The 19,169-nt window shown below is 42.9% G+C and overlaps 6 protein-coding genes across 6 annotated transcripts; 3 read left to right on the forward strand and 3 right to left on the reverse strand.

Moving 5' to 3' along the window:
• Positions 1 to 1,638: 1,638 nt before the first annotated feature.
• EAF02_000987 (uncharacterized protein) lies at positions 1,639 to 3,990 on the forward strand (the record flags this gene model as incomplete). Its single annotated transcript, XM_038897035.1, has 1 exon — positions 1,639 to 3,990. One exon carries the CDS (start codon positions 1,639 to 1,641, stop codon positions 3,988 to 3,990), a length of 2,352 nt encoding a protein of 783 aa, XP_038763894.1.
• Positions 3,991 to 4,984: 994 nt separating this feature from the next.
• On the forward strand, positions 4,985 to 6,764 carry EAF02_000988 (uncharacterized protein). Its single transcript, XM_038897036.1, has 3 exons — positions 4,985 to 5,315; positions 5,375 to 6,222; positions 6,402 to 6,764. Exons 1-3 carry the CDS (start codon positions 5,175 to 5,177, stop codon positions 6,556 to 6,558), a joined length of 1,146 nt encoding a protein of 381 aa, XP_038763895.1. The 5' UTR covers positions 4,985 to 5,174; the 3' UTR covers positions 6,559 to 6,764.
• Positions 6,765 to 8,602: 1,838 nt separating this feature from the next.
• EAF02_000989 (uncharacterized protein) lies at positions 8,603 to 9,358 on the reverse strand (the record flags this gene model as incomplete). Its single annotated transcript, XM_038897037.1, has 1 exon — positions 8,603 to 9,358. The coding sequence occupies one exon, from the start codon at positions 9,356 to 9,358 to the stop codon at positions 8,603 to 8,605; it is 756 nt and encodes a 251-aa protein (XP_038763896.1).
• Positions 9,359 to 10,591: 1,233 nt separating this feature from the next.
• On the reverse strand, positions 10,592 to 11,925 carry EAF02_000990 (uncharacterized protein; the record flags this gene model as incomplete). Its single annotated transcript, XM_038897038.1, has 2 exons — positions 10,592 to 11,658; positions 11,727 to 11,925. 2 exons carry the CDS (start codon positions 11,923 to 11,925, stop codon positions 10,592 to 10,594), a joined length of 1,266 nt encoding a protein of 421 aa, XP_038763897.1.
• A 1,755-nt stretch (positions 11,926 to 13,680) lies between these two features.
• Positions 13,681 to 14,657, forward strand: EAF02_000991 (uncharacterized protein; the record flags this gene model as incomplete). The annotated part of the gene is made up of 2 exons (XM_038897039.1): positions 13,681 to 14,408; positions 14,438 to 14,657. The coding sequence occupies 2 exons, from the start codon at positions 13,681 to 13,683 to the stop codon at positions 14,655 to 14,657; spliced, it is 948 nt and encodes a 315-aa protein (XP_038763898.1).
• A 2,231-nt stretch (positions 14,658 to 16,888) lies between these two features.
• EAF02_000992 (uncharacterized protein) lies at positions 16,889 to 17,653 on the reverse strand (the record flags this gene model as incomplete). The annotated part of the gene is made up of 1 exon (XM_038897040.1): positions 16,889 to 17,653. One exon carries the CDS (start codon positions 17,651 to 17,653, stop codon positions 16,889 to 16,891), a length of 765 nt encoding a protein of 254 aa, XP_038763899.1.
• Between the last annotated feature and the right edge of the window lie 1,516 nt (positions 17,654 to 19,169).

Genomic DNA, 19,169 nt, shown 5'->3' on the forward strand with positions numbered 1-19,169 from the left:
ATAATCGTAAATGCCATGCTTACCAAGAAACACCGATTACAATGCCGAGTGAACCGGCTACTACCATACTCCGTACGGTAACATTCTGATGAAGCTCAAATAATGCTCATCAAGGGTACTTTGCCATAATCCTATGTCTTCGCAACTGAAACAGAATTCCCACTGTTTTCGCTTTCGCAACGACGGAATACAGAAATGGCGAGAAGACATATGGATTCGGCAAATCCTGTTCTTTGGCAACCAAGTAAGCTTATTTAAATCTCTCGGCTTATTCATCCGATATAAGAAAGCCGGGCCATGTATTCAAGACATTGTCATGAAGAGAACTTGAGTCGGCTCTCTGCCGTGGTTCGGATTCCACGGCTTCGGACCCGAGTACGTACAATTTGAAGTTCCAGCCAGTAATTTTGTGGCCGTACTAACTTCTCGGTTCGCCTTTGATTGGTGTTATCAACGAAAGCCTTGCACGTGGCGAGGACCCGAGTGCAATCTGAATGTGTGAGAACTCAATTACTTGCAGTAATTGGTGACATTGTTGTTTTGAGTGAGATTGTAGTATTAAATGACCTCGTAGCTAAATTAGGTAGTGTGATGAAAGTACGTACACTCGCAGTGGGTATTCCTATCGATTATAACGTCCTATCCATGATAATAGTGCTGTGGATTAGCTTTTTGAAGTTGATAGGTCGTGCTGAGAGAGTTCCTTTTTGGAAATAAGATTATGTACTCCGCAGGCAGTTTTCAGTAGGTGGGGTGGAATGATGAAAGAAAGGGCTGATAATAATCAAGCGTTTTCCGGTGCTATTTACGATGCATTTTGACAGATCAACATGGGTTTTAGTGCAGCCTTTATGGGGCTCATAGGCACGATAGGCTCTTCTCCGAAGCCCAAAACGCTATCTCCGCCTCAATCAGTTGCACCGGTACCTAAGTAGTCAAAGCTTGGTAACTCTTTTCAGACAAGTCGATTAGAAATTTGTAATGTATCATATGCATGATGTAGATTGGTATGATATCGACGGTAATTCCGATAGATGTCGATTTATCTATGAGCATTAGCATTCTGATGAATCATTGGTTAAGCCCTACCCAAGCGTTTGACATCATGTCTAAAAGCAATACATCTTAGTTCGCTAGATACTTCATCTCTAGACCTTTCTGGTATTGACACTAGGCATCATCCACGGGAAAATCGAATAGTACAAAGCCGTAAAAGCCGTATGTTGTTTTGTGGCATTCTAGCCATCTATCTTCCCGGGTCCCTTCAGGTGGGGCTGGTTGGGGTAGACCCCTTGGCACCCAAAACACATTAATTGTGCCGCCCGTGCACAAATAAAGAATACCAGAGATCTGCTCGCACTTTTGACACCGCAAATCATACAAACTCCATATTCTGTACATACAGGATTGGTATCCTCTATGCTCATATCTTGAGACTTTCAACTTTCCTAAAATTGACCTTAGGAGGTACTAATTGACCGTTGATCACGAGCAATAGCCTTCGGCTAGGTTTTGTAGCAATCTGCTATCAAATCTCAGTTGCTGCTGTGTCGCATATACATCCATCTAGCCACCGTCATCTCTCCAGCGCATCTCCTCTCCGTCTCTACACTTGATACCCGTCACATTACTCCCAAAATGTTCACCACTTTCGTGAGCATGCCTTCTACTACGCCTAGTACTTCTGCATCCCCAGAACCTCCACCACGGCCCCGTCCACGTCAAAAACGAAGTCAAGTGGCCAAAGCGTGCGATTGGTGTCGAGTTCACCGGATCAAATGCGATAATGACCATCCGTGTAACAACTGCAAAACTCGAGGCGGCAACTGCAGCAATAGCGGTGCTATGAAGTTGGCAACCCTTCCACATGCATATCGTGAGATTGAACGCCTTAAGCAAAAAGTGCAAGAACTTGAAAAGGAACTCGATAAAGAGCGCTCAAGCGATAGCAAACAGAACATGCAAATGCTTCCTCCACATGGACTTCCTTCGCCGCCGAATAGTATTGGAAGTTCCCGATCGGGACACGACACTGGATTAAGCGGTATGAGTGGCTTGGGTGGTATGAGCGGCCTTGAATTTGACGCAAACTCAATCAAGAGAGAATGGGAAGGCATTCACATTAGCACCGCGCGTTCCCCACAAAAGACGTGGTATGGTTCAGCATCACTGTACTATTTCATCGGGCGCCTCAATACTTTCTTGACCGCTTCACTACACCAAAAACATTCTGCTCATGCCATGTTACCGAACTCGGCGAGTAAGGTACTCGATGGACCGACTACAGCAGACACATCAGACAACAAAAATGGGATGATGGTCCCGATAGAAGACCCCCTCAACGTTGGTGACTATCTTTCACCAACACAAGAAGAGTACTTTCTTGGGCTCTTTTGGCAATCATACTATACCTCAAATCCCATTATCGATGAACAAGAATTCAAAGAACATTATCAGTCGTTATGGATGAATTCTGACAAAGAGAGAAAACCTTCCGCGCTTGTCGATATTATCCTCGCAATGTGTATGCAGTACGGCATGTCTTTTCTGCCCAATGTAACACGCGCACATAACCCCAGCTCGAGAGCTAATGTAAACGTCAATGACGCAACAATCGCTGGCAGATGGCATTACCGACGTTGTCAATCTCTACTGGCAGCCGATCTAGAAGCACCCACAATAGCTACTCTTCAATGTCATATTCTCTGTTCCATATACCTCTGTTGTGGATCATTTCAAAATATGGCAGACAGCGCTTGCAGTGCTGCTGTACGAACAGCTTATATGCTTGGTCTACATGTCGAGCCTCCCCAAGAAATGCCAAGAAAGGAAAGAGAACTGCGGAAACGCATGTGGTGGACGCTCTACGTTCTGGAGAGTAAAATGAGTATGAAACTCGGACGTCCATTTTTGGTTCATGAGTGTAATACTACATGCACCCTTCCTACAGACGACCGCGATGTTGCCATTGCTGCAGGACAAAGCTTTGCACCTCTGGGTGATAATGTTACCTGGTTGACTTGGAATCTTCACAATACGAAACTGTTGCTTGTTGCTCGATCGGCCTACTCTGCATTTTACGATACCCCAGTCCCTAATACAGTCAACGTAAGAGGAACCATTTGGGATGACTTACAAACTCTTGCAACTTATGCAGATATGCTGGAACCACACTTAGAGCGAATGGATGAATGGCTCAGGGGTGTACCCATGGCACTCAAAACTGATCGTCTCAATGGCGGGTCCCCCTTCTCCACAGATCTATCACATATTAACATCGAGCCATTCGCACCACTGTGGCTTCAACGACAACGACTCCTCTTGGAACTTATGTACCACAATCTCAGCACCAACCTCTGCCGGCCGTTCATCATCTTCAATCCAGCAAGCACACCCAGTGCTCTCTCAGAACAAATCGCACTCAAATGTGTCGGCCATGCTATGCAGTTGACGCACATTATGCATCATGTAATCTTGTCGACATCGATCCTAGCAGGTTGGCAGGAATCCTTCCAGTGGCAGTGGAACTGTGCAATGACTCTCGTCGGTTATATCTTCGCATATCCTCAAGGCACACAGACTCGAGCAGCAAGAGGTGCTCTCGACCTCGCCATCGCTGTTTTCGATAACTTTGGGAACAATTTCGCTCAAGCTGCCAGCGCTGCTAATGTCATGACTGAGCTCAGTGCTAAAGTCGATATCCGCCTTGCGCAGACTTATGAGAAGCAAATGATGGTGCAACAGTCGAAAGTCATGATCAAGCCCGATGAAGTACAATCTGTCATGAGTGCAGGAGACTCGGGATATGAGAGTCTTCTCGATGATAGCTTCACTGGAATGCAAGGTGTAGATTCGTTGTCTTTCGATAATGAGACGAATGCAGAGATACAAGATATCTTGGCTCAATCCATTGATATGACATTTCCAGCCGATTCATATACAGACTTTGAGATGTTATGGGCGAATATGGGGACGATATTTCCGGAATAGTAATGATGATGATGATAAACAAGAGGCATGGATTTCAGGCGTTCTTTTCTTTATGTTTCTTTCCATTCTATTACTATAGTTTTCTCAAATTCAATCTCGGGTTGGCAATGGTATGGCAATATGCACATCATGTTAAACGCATGTGGGTGGTGGCTGTATTGGGAAACAATATTGTGGAGTAGCGAGATTATCCTTCGGTAGTTACTCTTGTATCAGCAATAATTATTCGTATAGAATTAATGCTTTAACCACTTGGATATCATGTACTTGTTTATTGTAACATACAGCTGAATTATGACAAAGAAATTACTCCATGGCCATCTTCAATCATAAAGCTAGAGCCAATCATGGGGAACTGTCATTTTCGTAGCTCGCAAGCACAGCGATTTATAGATACGCATGATCGACTTTGAGTGTTAAGCCAGCGATGTTCGATCCTTGGCTTGAGGCCGGGAAGGTTGCCGAAAAGCCTTCGGCGCATGAGCATGTAGTCTGATTGGCTCATGTTAAGACACGAAAATCGTGGGGTAGCATAATCGAGAATTCTATAATTTAACTCCGAGACTCCAGATATGGAGTTGCAGATTAACTTTGTATTATCCAAACGTTGATGGATAATAACCAATGATCCGTTAAATTATCTTATCGTCCAACAGTTGGTCACCAACATTGCTTACATGGTTCAGCCCTAATGGGGCATCCGGAGATTAGACCCTAGTAAATTTTGTTTCGCGTTTAGTCATAAGCCTAAAGAACGTGGGTCCCACTCGGACATAAAGCAGTGAATGCCCATAATTTGTCTTCCGGATTCTCCTTCAAGATCAGGTAATCATCAGGGATCTCCGTCGGATGCGAATCGGTAAGTTTGATTACGAACAATCCCGTGAGTACATGCGCTTGTACACTTCGCTGATAGTCATTGTCACTAATCAATACCAACGCATGGAACCATGGGCCGGATAGTGCCTGGACCCAAACATGGAGGAGCGGCCCTGAGTTCAAAGATTATATAATGTGAGTTAAAAGCCATGGTAAACATATTTTATCCCATATCAAATCAACTTCCTCTTCTACTCTTCCCTCCAGCTTCTCAAGACATTCAAAAACATCTATAACTTCACTTGAAATTCCAACTTTTCAAGTCCATCCTCAAATCATCTACTTCTTCCCAAAATACAATCAACATGCCTACCTTCACAGTTTTCAAGGGCAGAGCAGATGGTACCCCCATCAAGAGCACCACCACTAAGCCAGAAGAGCTCAAAGGGGACAGCGTTTTGGTAAAAATTACCGCTTCCGGTGTTTGCGGAACAGATCTTCACTACGTTAGTTCATACTCCATTGCCACCCTTTGTCATTTGTTCTATAGCTAACCCCCACCTAGAAAGGTGCCGACATGGTCCTTGGCCACGAAGGTGTTGGTATCGTTGAATCTGTTGGCCCTGATGCCAAATATCTCAAGAAGGGAGACCGTGTAGGATGGGGTTACGAGCACGATTCTTGTGGCCACTGCAATGAGTGTCTTACTGGAAACGAAGTTTTCTGTCCAGAACGTGCTCTTTACGGATATGCCAACCTTGATCAAGGATCATTTGCTTCCCACGCTATCTGGCGCGAGGCCTTCCTTTTCCCCACACCAGCCTCCATCCCTGACGAATATGCCGCTCCTTTACAATGTGGAGGTGCTACCACATTCTCTGCCCTCCAGGGTATCAAGAGTACTGATGTTGTTGCTGTGATGGGAGTTGGTGGATTGGGACATTTGGCTATTCAATTTGCTGCCAAGATGGGTTGCAGAGTTGTTGTGTTGAGTAGCTCGGACAAGAAGAAGGCTGAAGCCACCAAGCTCGGTGCACACGAATTTATCGCTACCAAGGATGTTAAGGAACTCAAGGTTTCTAAACCCATTAACCGTCTCCTCGTTACCACTGCCGCTCAACCAAACTGGGAATTGATCCTCCCAATCATGGCACCCCGCTCCACCATCTACCCCTTGACAGTTTCTTTCCAGAACCTCGAGATCCCATACATGCCATTCCTTGTCGCTGGTATCAACATTCAAGGAAACCTTGTTGCAAACAGAAGTGCCCACAAGCAGATGTTGGACTTCGCTGCATTCCATGAAATCAAACCCATCGTTCAAACTTTCCCTATGACGGAGTCAGGTATCGCGGAGGCAATGGACAAATTGGACAAAGGACAAGTTTACTATAGGGCTGTTCTCTTGGCGCAGTAAGTGGAGCGCTTTGACTTTTCTTACTGTTGATAGAGGATTGGGTGAATGATTTGGATGAGAAATTGGAATGTACAAAAGCAAGAAAGATAGAAATACAAGATGATCCTACACTATATGGTCTTCTAGCTCAGATACTTGTGAACTCGCGACTAACCTTACTCTTCTCTCTCCATAGAATCATCGAGAAAGTCCTTCCTGGTGCCTCTCGGTCATCAACATCTTCGTCCACTACCCTCCGCAGTCGATTCACTTACAAGACTTGGTTACATTCCATTCTTTCCTCTTGCTCGCCCAAAAGCAAGAAAGCCAAGAAGAGTGTTGAGAAGAAATGAGTCCGCTTGACGACCTTTTATTTCATTTGTTTTTCAGGTGAAGATAGTTATCGGGACGTGGATGAAGTACTGTTTGTGATAGATACACTTAATACCCCAGGTTGAATGTTTTGCTTTGTAGTAGATAAATCATTAGGACATAATCGAAATATTTTCTTGTATTTTGAGTGCTATTTGCTTCTCAGCATCATATTCCTAAAAATGGAAAGCTCTAAGATCTCAATATAAAGTGATGGGCTGATATTCATCTCGAGGTAGTCTTATTACGACTGGCCGTGAGTATTTGATAAGCACACTTATCAAGTAACCTTGGAGCAAAAATATCTTGCACTCTGCAGATGAGATTACCCTGTCACAAATTGAACTGGGACCCTATCCAAAATAACCCCATCTCCGTTGCGATCAGTCGCTGCTCACGAACAGCGTTGATTGTCCTCCAGTCGGAATCCAAATATCGCTGACCTCGTCGATGGAGTCGAAGATGAGATCAATAAACGTGAGCTTCTTCTCGAAGATTCAAGACTGCGCATCGGGCACTGGACATGGATTGTGACGACAGTAAAAGTTCTGATTCAAAATGCGAGTTCTCATCCAGTTACGAGCCCATGAAGTAGATAGATGCGATGCTATGATACCCGCATCCATAATAATCTCAACGTTCTTGTCTTCATGTACGAAAGCTTAGGCGAAAGATGTAAATTCCTCCGCAGGTGCTGAGATATGTGCAGTTAGTATACGATGGGAGAGTTATTTGGTCATGAGTCCAAGAAAGCCATAAACTGTTAGTTGAACATATTTTTCTGTGAGGTCCATCGCTTGAACATTCATGCAGCAGTTTTACCGTCCATTATTTTGCGATCTCGTTTGGTTATTCCCTCAATTTATCCCTGGGCATCGACCTTGGTTGCATTTTCTATTCCATCTCACCAGTCTTGCCACTTCATGAACTCATTTCCAAGAGTAATAGTCCTCATATAACTCAGCTTCACTTCCTGCGCAAGTCACATCTTTTACCAGTGTGAAATTCTATAATGGCATGAAACCCCATTCAATCTCTTTAACCGACGAAACTGGGTGCTTGCGAGCATTAATTTGAAGTTGCACCAATTTTACAAAACTTGTAAAATTAGGTTTAAAAAGGAAATCGATCATCCCCTACTGGGCTAGTTTCGCCTCCAAAGTCTACAAATTAGTCCCGAACCTGGTGTTATTGACCTTGTGAAAGCCATGCAACAACTTTCCAAGCTCTTTTGTATATCTCAGACGTCAAAGCAACTTCCTCACCAGGCCTCATGGAGTCCTGATTCTTTGCAAAATCCATCGACCCGAAGCCTGCGTCGTCTGCCAACATAAGTTGCTTCTGAAATGACAAGAGAGCGTTCCAAAAATTAGATGTAAATGGCATCTTACAACTATCGAGCTGAAGATTTTCAGCTGATAGAGCAACACTCCAACAACAAAGCAGAGTATAGATTCAGCCCATGCAAATCTGTACACTGCTACGACGAGTGTAAAGCCATTGATATTTTCATGCTGACACTTTAAGCCTCAGTCGAAAGACTTGCCTATGTTCCTCGACAACTTCAGAAACAATTCACAAAAAGTTAGTTCCACCACCAAGTCAATTCATACAGGCACTTTCTTCACGATTCCTTCATTTCAGTTACTCAGAATATAATATCCCGTCTTTCCACATCTGTTGGGATGCTGGATTTCTCAGTACAGTTCGTTGAATATCACCAGAATACTAAAGAAGAAGATGAGGCAACAACAACAGTCATTTATAAAGACTCCACTAGACTGAGATATAAGTCTAGGACGTAACATCATACTTAAAAACGGGGAGACAAACTCTCAAGAACACCACATACAGAATATTATCTACTAAGGCGTGTTGCTAGAGCGCAGAATCCATCAAGTATTTGTACAGGTTTTTAATAAGAACTTCTTCTATGTCTAAATGGAATGGCTGCAGCAACTTGAATTTTGAAGTTGGCGCCATCATCGCATGTAAGCTCGTCTTGCAATTCCTCACTCACTCCGTCTACACGCCTGTAAAGTCCCAATTTGCCACGAAACTCTCTACCATGCTTGTCCCATAATTTTTTTGGTTGTCCCAGACCCAGGCCCCGCCTGTTCTGATTTCCCATCGCTTTTGTAGATTTAAATACCTATCAGCAAATTCTGTTCCTAGTTTCGTCTCGATGAGAATGACCAACATTCTTACGGGTAAGAAACCCTTGAAAATTCTACATAGGTTTGGAGGGTCATCGTGCTCAATTGTAGACTCCATTATAGCGAAATTCTGAACTAACGTTCTTCGCAAGGTGTTCCGATTGACCCGTGGTGCCTTGTCAAGTATATCATCTGTCTCTGTCCAAAACTTAAACTCTTTATTAGGTGGAATGTATAGTATATCACGCCCCGGATTGAAAGGACATGAAAATATGGGATATCCTTCAATTTTCTGAACAACAAACCCTTTTTTATGAGCCCATTCCACAGCAATTTCACGAGCCTCGTGATTAACCGATACTAAGCGCGTCTCCATTTGTACATGGCCTAACATACTGTGGCGGAACTCTAAACGCATGTTCTTCGTGTCATCCAGCGGGTCATGCTCACCACATGGGTCGTATTTCGTAAGATGAAGAAGGTGCCAACATCCGTGTTTGTACTGGAATAAAGCTGGTTTGATAGCATCTGGCAATGTATCATGCCATATCTTCATCCGCAGCTCTCTGTAAAGGTTCATGAATAGAGGGAAGCCAGTAACAGCAATTGTTGATGCGCGCGCCATGTTCTTTTGAGTGTTGAGTCAGTGTGTGCTCTAAATCCACGACTCAGCGTAAAATAAAGCGTAAAGATTCATGGATCAGGGATTGAAGAGATTTTTCTGACATGCGAGGAACGAGGGAAACGTACAATGTGATTGCCCGGTCCTCCACCTGATATCAATGTTATCTGCAGTACCAATCCTAGAGATAAATGAGGCTCAGTTTCGTGAGTGCGGACTGAGGAGTTTGATATTCAATAACAATTGGTAGCCGTCCTTGTCTTAAATCTTGGTTTGAATGTAAAGAAATGCTCTCCAAGATACTCCAAAGACGAAGTTGCGACATGTAAGAGTAAATAAATATGGGAATCTTAGGCAAGCCTGTACGAGTAAATATTGAGGGCTGGCTCTTGCCGCAGCCTTCTCGCTCTGCAACATGCGCAATGTTAGTGCCTGCTTATTAAGTTTGCGAGGAAGCTGCGATGCCCTTTTGAATAAGACAAGGATTTAATTGAGAATCATAACACTTCATAGACCGAAGTATCAAAAGACCTTTTTACCACACAAGGAGAATCTCTTCCGAACAATCATCGGACGAGCCGGAGGGAACTACATGCATTAGTTGCGCACCAAAATTACTGGTATGAAAAGAGACGGACTTCTGAAGTGAAAAGCCGGAGGAATATTTCAAATAACCAGTCCAGTGATGAGTATACATCTTCGAGACCCATGGAAGAACTCTCGCAGGGAAGTGCATCAATGAATCGGCACCTTAGAACTTTCTACTTCTTCGAATAAAGAGCAAAAGTAGCAAGCTGTTGCTGTAATCATATCTGTTGAATTATCGAGCGGCTAATTTGTTGAGGAGCTTTTATGAGTGGTGTACTAACGCCATTTGAAAAGGAGTTGATACGAGCTATTTGAGAAAGCTTTTTTCGGGATCATGGCAATTAATTGTGTAGGAGAATGAAGGGGCTATCACACGTTCCATTCGTTATGTGTCATTTTTTTATTGGAGGTTTTAGCTCTGCCCACATGCGATCAGATATTTGAGGCTTTGAATCCCATCAGATGTCTTCAAAGAGGAATGATTTCGGCAACTCTAATGAGAGCAAAGCACAATAGAGAGCCATAGCGAAACAGATGGCAGCATATTTAGTAGAAGAAATCATCAAAGTAATCATAATTATTTCATGTCAACTGCACCTTGCAGTGATGTTCATTAAACACCAAAGTATTAACCGTCGCTCCTTTTCCTTAAACAAGAGACCAAACGCCATTCTCGACTTTAATTTCCACCTCTCTGTTCTCATCTAAAGCTCTTCTTCCAGCTTCCAAGATAGCGGTTGTGCCGACAGTATTGCCCAATGTGGGTAATCCTCTATCATCCAAGACCTTGACCGCAGAAACACCGTCTCTATTGACTAATCTGCATCCATCGACAAACTTCTCGAAACTGACATATCCATATCCTGTCTGTCCAGCGAAGTTGCCCTCCTCGTCTGGTGCGTAACGCATGTAGAATGGGTTATACCACATCAATTGACCGACTTTGTCATCTGCGACATCGTATCCTCTCTTGGCTTGATCAATGCGGATTTCACCTCCACTGGCCATGTAGTGGAAATATTGATTTGAGTGAACACCAGCTTTTTGTGGTGCAGTCCAGGAAGCAGTATACACACCGGTGGCTCTCTTGTTTGGATCATCCTTCTTGACCCAGTGCACAAGTAAAGAAATAGTATCCTCTGTAATTGGATCACAACCTAATCCAACGGCTGTTCCCTTACTAGCACTAGCTGAGACCTTGACTGGCAAGAATCCTTGCTGTGAAACCATTGACTCGCAAATATCGATGTGATGCGAATTCAGGTAATAACTAATATCTGAATCCACACCAGCCCAAGCCTTGAAAGTCTCCAATTGTGATTTGGGTTGACTCATATAACTGTAAAAGTAATTGAAATCACCCAATCCCAAGCTCTTGTGTCTAGCATCGGAGTATGCGGGATCAAATCGTTTGTGGTGCTCGATGTAAACAAAGACACCATTCTTTTTGGCAGCTTCGAGAAGCTCGAGATGCTGAGAGAGAATTTTGACTGCGGGCTTGGTGATCAAAACGTGGATTTTACGTTCGATGGCGTAGAGGGCGATGGGGTAGTGGGTTGTATCGGGAGTAAAGATTGTGATGGCATCACCTGGGGAAAGCGCATCGATGGCAGTTTTGTAGGCTGCTGGATCTGTTTTATCATTTGCTGGGAAGGAATCGAAGGATGTGTCGAGATTGTTGTAAACTTGGGAAATGTTCTTGTTAAGATGTTCGCCTGGTCAATTCTGTCAGTGGGTGATGCGGGGAGTAAGATGCACATTTAGATGGAGGTGGGAGACAAACGGATAGCTGGGAATTTTCCACCAGATGTGCCAACCATAGACAATTTATCAACCTTCCCACGTCTTCGCAGATCAAATAATGAAAGTCCTACAACTCCCACTTTCTTGTCTGATCCTGAAGCCCCACCTCCTACGAAACCGGTGGTATATTCACCAGTTCCCACCATGAGGACATTGAGGGGTTTCAAATCTGAAGCCATGATGATAGTGTTAAGATTCCTGTTTGTGTGAAGTGTATTTGAAATTTCTGAAAAGATGAAGAACAAGTAAAGATTTAGCCAAAGTCAATTGAGATGCAAGTGAATGGAGAGCTTAAGATAGTGGGGGATGATGTCGACTTCATAGTGAAAGTGGTGGTATAATTACCCTTAGCTTCCAAGCATTAATTTGCTTAACCATAAAGGAAAGAATCACTGTGGAACAAATTGTTGGGTCACGAGTTTTGGCGGAGAATTTGAGGGGTCAATATCGGAGTTGCTCGCTGCTTAATTATCCGGGGCTAAAAAGCGAGAAAAATTGCGGGATGAAGGGTTGGCTCGGATATCTAGAAGAATCCTGGATGAGACTCTACATGGAAGGAAAGTCGACACTTTCTTAGAGTGTAACTCTTCTATAGTCTTGGATTCAATCGTAAATAAGCATTTCTGCATTATTGTGTTACATTTCAGGAACAACTACCACGATCTCTCAATTCCTCGAGTCGAGGGCTTTCATCCCGACTAGGAACATCATCATATAACCATTCTCCAATCATTCAAGACTTTTAACCCCGCGATCTTGATTTCATAGGTACAGCAATCTTGTGCTCCCATTCCTATTTGTAAACGTCTCTGCATCTTTTCTCTAGTCTTGAAATTAGACGGATCATATTGCATGATTGAGCCTCAACGCCTAGCTAGATTGTATATCATCTTAAGACAATCCACAATAACTTTTTGATCATGAGGTTTTTTCCCCATTCTATACCCAGAAACATCTCTCCCACTCCCAAGTTTGCCCCGCATCCCTTTTTGGTAGCGTAAACTAATTTCAATTTGGCCACATTTCTACCCCACGCCCTCGGCATCATCAGAAATTTTATTGGTGGAAAAAATAGTTTTCAGCATCAAACGATACTCAGAATGTTGAATTGTCAATTTTAGTCCACATGTTTCGAATAACGCTCAATCACTACATCAATTGGAACACTTCTGAATGGCTCAGACGGCATTGATCACATCATATTGATTGTCATTTTAACATGCATAAATCTATTACAGTAAATCGTTAGTCAAGGGAAGTGCCGTGCATCATCGTCCTAGACACCCAGGAAACGATCAACAAGAATAATACGTACAAAGATACATACATGGCAACTGGAAAAACGACCAGATGCCAATTCAAAAACATTGCTATGTACAACCCTGAAGCAGAAATCTCTCAAGTTATGAATCCCTTCTACTTCAACCCGCTTTTTCTTAAACTTCTTGCCAATTAACGTGTCAATGCATGGTTGACGCGCAAATCGGAAGAATCTTAGACGGGGAAGTTAGAAAGTCCCCCCACCACTTCCACAAATTTAGATCATAAATTGAGAAACTATCAGGGAAGTCCGGCACACTATTCCAGGCTCGAGCTCCATGGACCACCTAGATTCGGCATGTTGATAGAAAACAACTCAATCTTATTTTTAATACTATTCACAAAAAGATAGGTCACCGGTCCTCGGACTAATTTAGTATAGATTTTTGTCAAGTCATTCAGAGGATTGCTCATCATTTTTTGCTGCTAGCATATACATAAGATACTCTTTCCTACTTCAGTCTTTCATCCTCTTATTCTTTTTCTCTTCATACTACCTTACACATACCCTCTGAAGATATATTTTTTCTCTTCGATATCTGAATTCTCAACACCTCACGTCCCACTCTAGACCCCCACTTTCTCTTCATCTACACATATAAAAAGTCATAACAATGGCGGCAACCAACGGCTCCAACGGTCACGCTACACGTAGACCTCTCAGAGATGGAATTTACGCTCCAACTATGACATTTTTTGTCCCTGAGACTGAAGAACTCGACATTCCCACCATCAAGAAACATGCCGTTCGTCTCGCCGAAGCCGGTCTCGTGGGTCTCGTAACCATGGGATCCAACGGTGAGGCTGTCCATCTCTCCCGCGCCGAAAAACAAGCCGTCACACGTGCAACTCGTGAAGCTCTAGATGCCGCGGGCTTTGATCAAGTTCCCATCATTGTCGGAGCTACCGAAGGATCCGTTCGCGGTACCATCGAGCTCATCAAAGAATCAGAAGCAGCGGGTGGAGAATACGTTCTGTTACTACCCCCTTCTTATTTCCGTGGTCTCATGGATGAAGATTCTGTCTACAACTATTTCATTCAAGTAGCTGATGCATCACCTTTACCTATCATCCTATACAATTACCCAGGCGCCGTTGCCGGTATTGATATGGATTCGGATCTTTTGATCCGTCTGGCCAAACACCGCAACATTATCGGTACCAAATTCACCTGTGGTAGCACAGGAAAACTTACCAGAGTTGCCTTGGCTACCAATGCCAAGACTGTCTTCTCGGAAGGTTCTGGCTACATGGCTTTCGGTGGTATTTGTGATTTCACTGCTCAAACCTTGGTTTCCGGTGGTTCGGGTATCATTGCCGGTGGTGCAAATGTTATGCCAAGGTCTGCGTTAAGATTTGGGAGTTGTACAGGGAGGGAAAGAGGGATGAGGCTTTTGAGTTGCAAAAGATTTTGAGTAAGGGTGATTGGGTCCTTACTAAGGCCGCCATTGCTGGCACCAAGAGTGCCATTCAAAGCTACTATGGATATGGTGGATACCCAAGATCACCTTTGAAGAAATTGGATGAGGTTAAGACTAGTGCTATTAAGGATGGAATTGATGAGGTTATGAAGGTCGAGTTCAGCTTGTAAATGAATTTCATGGAGGTTGTGGTTGTTGCATCTGGTAGATGAGAGTTTCGGATGAAATCACGGCTTTTCGCTTGTATAGTCGACTGGGAACTACTACTCGCCAGGATATAATGTGTATGCACAATGCATACTTGGCCATCGCCACATATGATGGGATGAACTTTAGATGAGAATTTAGGAGTTTTTGATCTTCGATTTGACTGTCTTTTTGCCTTTAATATGTGTTTTGGAATATCTTGTCTTGTTGTCGCTTGTACGCGTTATGCCATCTATTGTTATTTGTTGTTGTTGTTCATAATCTTGTTTTCTCTTTCGGTATTCAACATTGACTCTCCAACTCTCGACTCATTTTCAGATTAATGTTGATGTTCTATATCAGGAGCCAGAATATGCTCTTTGCACAATCTCTCATCCCCCATACCAAATTACTTCCATATTATCTCGATCTATGTATTGTTACAATCCTTCTTTTCAAGTAGTACTTATAACAATCTACTTCCTTCTCATTCCCTCAATATTGCTTCAACCACTATTGCGTCATCTTTGAGATTCCACATGCGAAGCAAACTCTCAACAACCTCTTTGTATCCACTTTCTCAATTATAGGGATCTAGGCCCTTCAATTCACTTGTTACCCCTCTTTACATGTTCAAGATTATTACGATCGAGATTGTTGAGTTTATATCGAATACTCTCGTTGAGAATCTCCCGTATTTTCTTTCCATGGGTCAATATTCTTGGTAGCTCAACTGCGCATACTTGGTTAATGGATGTCATGTTGTAGTTGTTCTACATGAATCAAGGGCGCTTCTGTGCTTTTGGGGAGTGGTGTAGAATAACTCAATTTTGTTATGATATCGAATTTGGCCTTGAGAGCTCACTACATGAGTCTAGCTATTGACGAAAGTTTATGAGGCCATGCATTATGTGATGATCTATGTGGTGTTTACTTTATAAACGTTTTGGAATATTACTATAGAGAGATGAACACCTAGTTTTTGCGATTTCAGCTGACCTGTTTGGTCTCTGGAGTTGTGCGCTGAGAATCAGAAGTAGAGCTGAGTGAATATACCGTTGAGAAGGATAATCGAAATCAAGCCAAAACACTAAGGGTATATAAGACTTGGAGAGACTATCGATGAACAGACGAGGAATCCACGGGATAGTAATTTTTGTTGGAGCTGAGAGCAAGTGATCCCCATAGCTTCTAATAAGTGTGATAATCCCACAAAGGTGAGGATGTTGGATTACCTATGGTTAACAGAAAATTCGACGTTTAATGTACCAAGACGAGAGGGTGCTCGTCGTAACAACAACAGAACATAGTATATAACATTGACAATCTTTGCATGGTGAATCTCTATATGTTGAACTGTCATTAATTGGTAGTATTGACAATAGAAAAGCCCTGGCTATTCCATTGGGACCCATATCCCTTTGACTTGATGCAAGTCAAAACTTATTCCTGATTTCGGAGCGCGTTCTTTCCAGAAACTTCCGCTCGCTATATTTGTCGAGATTGCTGCTTATACAATCTCTATCCTTGATAGATAATATTAGACCATCCTTTTATAGATGTAACATTGTGAGATAACTCGGTGGCTAGTGGGTCAAAGCCTGCCATGTGAGGACGAAAAAATTCCCGGGTGAAGAAAGACTTATCGAGGTTATCCTATCCAACTCTGTGTCTCAACTATAGATACTAACCAATCAAAGCAATCCCAACAGAACTGTAAGACGCCAGTAAGTTAATCTGGGGCTTGGCGTGGTTTGGATCCTCGAACGAGTTGTCCATCATACATGTTCCATCTTAGTAGTGAGACACATGAAAAAAAAAGTTGTATTATAACATATTGCTGGAAGATTGTGGCACATACACTGGCGCTGCATGCCTCCATCTCTTCTTCTAGATTAAGCTCAATGCAATCAATTTACGTGTTCAAAATTGAATTCACTCCACTGGTCTGCTTCATTTATTATAAATCCATGTCATATGGATGGATAAGAACGATGATTGAACTGGATTACTTTGGAAACTAGCTAATGACTTTTCAAGAAGTCCTATCTGAGGCCCCATATTCGTTTCTATCCAACCGTCAGATGAGAATTTTGGTGCGGATCATAGAAACGCATAAGCTGATGACAATGGCTGTTGCGTGTGGGTGAAAATCTTAGGGAAGTTGTTGGTTGCGCGCTTAAGAATGAAATTGTCGAATGATAGTGGGCTTATCCTATGCTGATTGAAGGAGACCCTCCTCAATCTTGCAACAAGCCGTACGATATGACAATTCGTAGTCAATCTCAGATTCTCCATCGGAGGTCTGTCTTTTAACATAATATCCTCGCTGCATTACGCGCCTGGTACCTCCCATCTGAGCCAGTTCCGAAATAGCGTCCATAATTTCATTCCGAGCCTCCTCCTTATTTCCCGTGAGTTCATAATCCGTGACCTTAAAACTCCATCCATAGTCCCGCGACTTGTCTATCCAGCCCTGATAACAACCTCTAAGGTTCGGGTTGATGATTTGAAGATGAACGACGATATCTTTCAAGAACGGCATGCCCTGTAATTGCTTGTGTAGCCAGTCTGTAGCAATCAAGAATTTCTCAGACCAATCGGGATCCAAGAATGCCCGAAAAAAATCATGTAATTGATGTAATGCCATTTTAAGTGTTGCAAGTTCTGTACACTGTTCGTGAATTTGCTTCAATAATCTTACATAATCTTCAACGGGCTTGGGGACTTCTCCAGGGCGGTAGCAATCTGGAGGGGCAGGATCGAATTCGGGAAATTCGATGATAAGGTGACGAAGAAGCTTTGCGTTAGGAACACCAATTTGTCTTAAGAAATGAGCAAAAGCTGCATCGGTAGTGGGTAGTAGTTGTGTAGGGGGGATGCCAACCAAATTGAACACCGGATTAGAGTAAAGATATGGTGTGGCTTCACTATGTATTTCTTTCTTTGTTTGCACGAAGCAGTGCGGTATGAAGACCATAGTTCTTATCAAGATGTAAGGCCAGCGATGGAGACGGTCCAGTTTGGAATGAGATCGGTTCGGTGAAGATAAAGTATTCATCATAGATCATGCGTCGGATTTCAAGTGACAAGTCGAGGAAGCCGACAGGAGAATTCGGAGATCTTTTGAATGAGGATGAGGTCGGCTCATGTTTTTCTGAATGATGGGGGGTTGAAGTCTCACTCCGGGTGTCTTCTCTTTGTTGGGAAGTATCTGATGATTCTTCATGCACCCCGACTTCTTCCGTGTTGTTATAAACAATAATCGCAGGAGGAGGATTCATGACTAGTTGTTGATGGCCAGTATTGTGTGAGGCTGGGTGATACCAAAGTTTCTTGAAGTTGAAAAACTTTGAGTGTAGCACTTTGGGAGCGCAAGAACTGATCTGTTTGTAGATTTGTTAAAGTTAAATATTCTTAAAGTTTCTAAGACAGGTTACCTACCTGGCAGGACGTTAGGGACTGTGGTGCGAAAGATACAAGAGAAGTGGTGTTTGAAAATGGTGTGGATTTCGGGAAAGATAAAGTGTTTGTGTAGGAACCTTGGAAGTATTAGAAGGTAAAGCTTACCAGTGCCACTACTGCTTACTTTCTAATACTTGCCAAGGTACAAGCTGTAAAGTGGGGCTGACTTTTCTTCTTCTTTCTTTTTTCAAAATCCATCATTAGCTCATTCAATACGAAGCTGTATATAATAAGTGAATACGCCATCCCGTAACTCCGTCATTCACATAGCAACCATATAAGATTTCAAAAATTCTACATCTCATCTCAACAAAACACGAAGTCAGGTTAGCTCAATGATGTCGAAATACTGATACAGCCCAAGAAAAAATGAAATATGTTATCATTCAGCATCAGGCCACGTGTTGAAGTTGATTTGGAGGCCAAAGAGACGCAAGAGCCTCAAGATACTCAAGACAAGAAAAACTTTTTTGTGAAAAGCACAAACCGGTTCTCCGCTAATCTACCATTCGTCCAAAGTGCGACGAATGGCATTTTTGCAATTTCGAATGGAGAGCTAAAAACTCGCAGAGTGCTAAATTGTTCATCAGATGAGGAGATTCTATTTCAAGAGAAATGCGCTCTTGATATCGGAGGACTGGACTAATAATTTGCTGAGAGGACTCTCGTCTAATCCTTTACTTATTAACTATGGCTTCACTTCGCGTCCCAAAATCGACCCGGGTAACGAAAACCCCAAATGATGTACAAGAGTATCTCATTTACCAGAACTACAATCAAAATATTGACAACCATCATATCGAAATATCCAACTAAACCCTCACATTCAAAATTTATAGGCACCGACTACTCGCCAAATCAGACATGCGCAACAAAGAAAGCCACGCGAGTTGTATGTAACCTTCTTTGAATCTAGGACAAGGCTTTTAATTAGACAGTACGACGACAAGGTAAGTAAAATATGAGATGGCGAGAACCCTGACAGGTATATTCGATCTCTATAAAATCTTAACTTACATATTGATCGCCAA

This window comes from Botrytis sinoallii (assembly GCF_014898435.1).
Source record: "Botrytis sinoallii strain Bc 23 chromosome Unknown BSIN_001, whole genome shotgun sequence".
In the NCBI taxonomy this organism is placed as follows: domain Eukaryota; kingdom Fungi; phylum Ascomycota; class Leotiomycetes; order Helotiales; family Sclerotiniaceae; genus Botrytis; species Botrytis sinoallii.

What these genes read in the sequence shown, in the direction of transcription:
- EAF02_000988 (XM_038897036.1), top strand. Translation starts at nt 5,175, where the DNA reads ATGCCTACCTTCACAGTTTTCAAGGGCAGAGCAGATGGTACCCCCATC. An exon ending in GCGGAACAGATCTTCACTAC is followed by an intron (nt 5,316 to 5,374) that starts GTTAGTTCATAC and finishes ACCCCCACCTAG; the next exon opens with AAAGGTGCCGACATGGTCCT. An exon ending in AGGGCTGTTCTCTTGGCGCA is followed by an intron (nt 6,223 to 6,401) that starts GTAAGTGGAGCG and finishes CTCTCTCCATAG; the next exon opens with AATCATCGAGAAAGTCCTTC.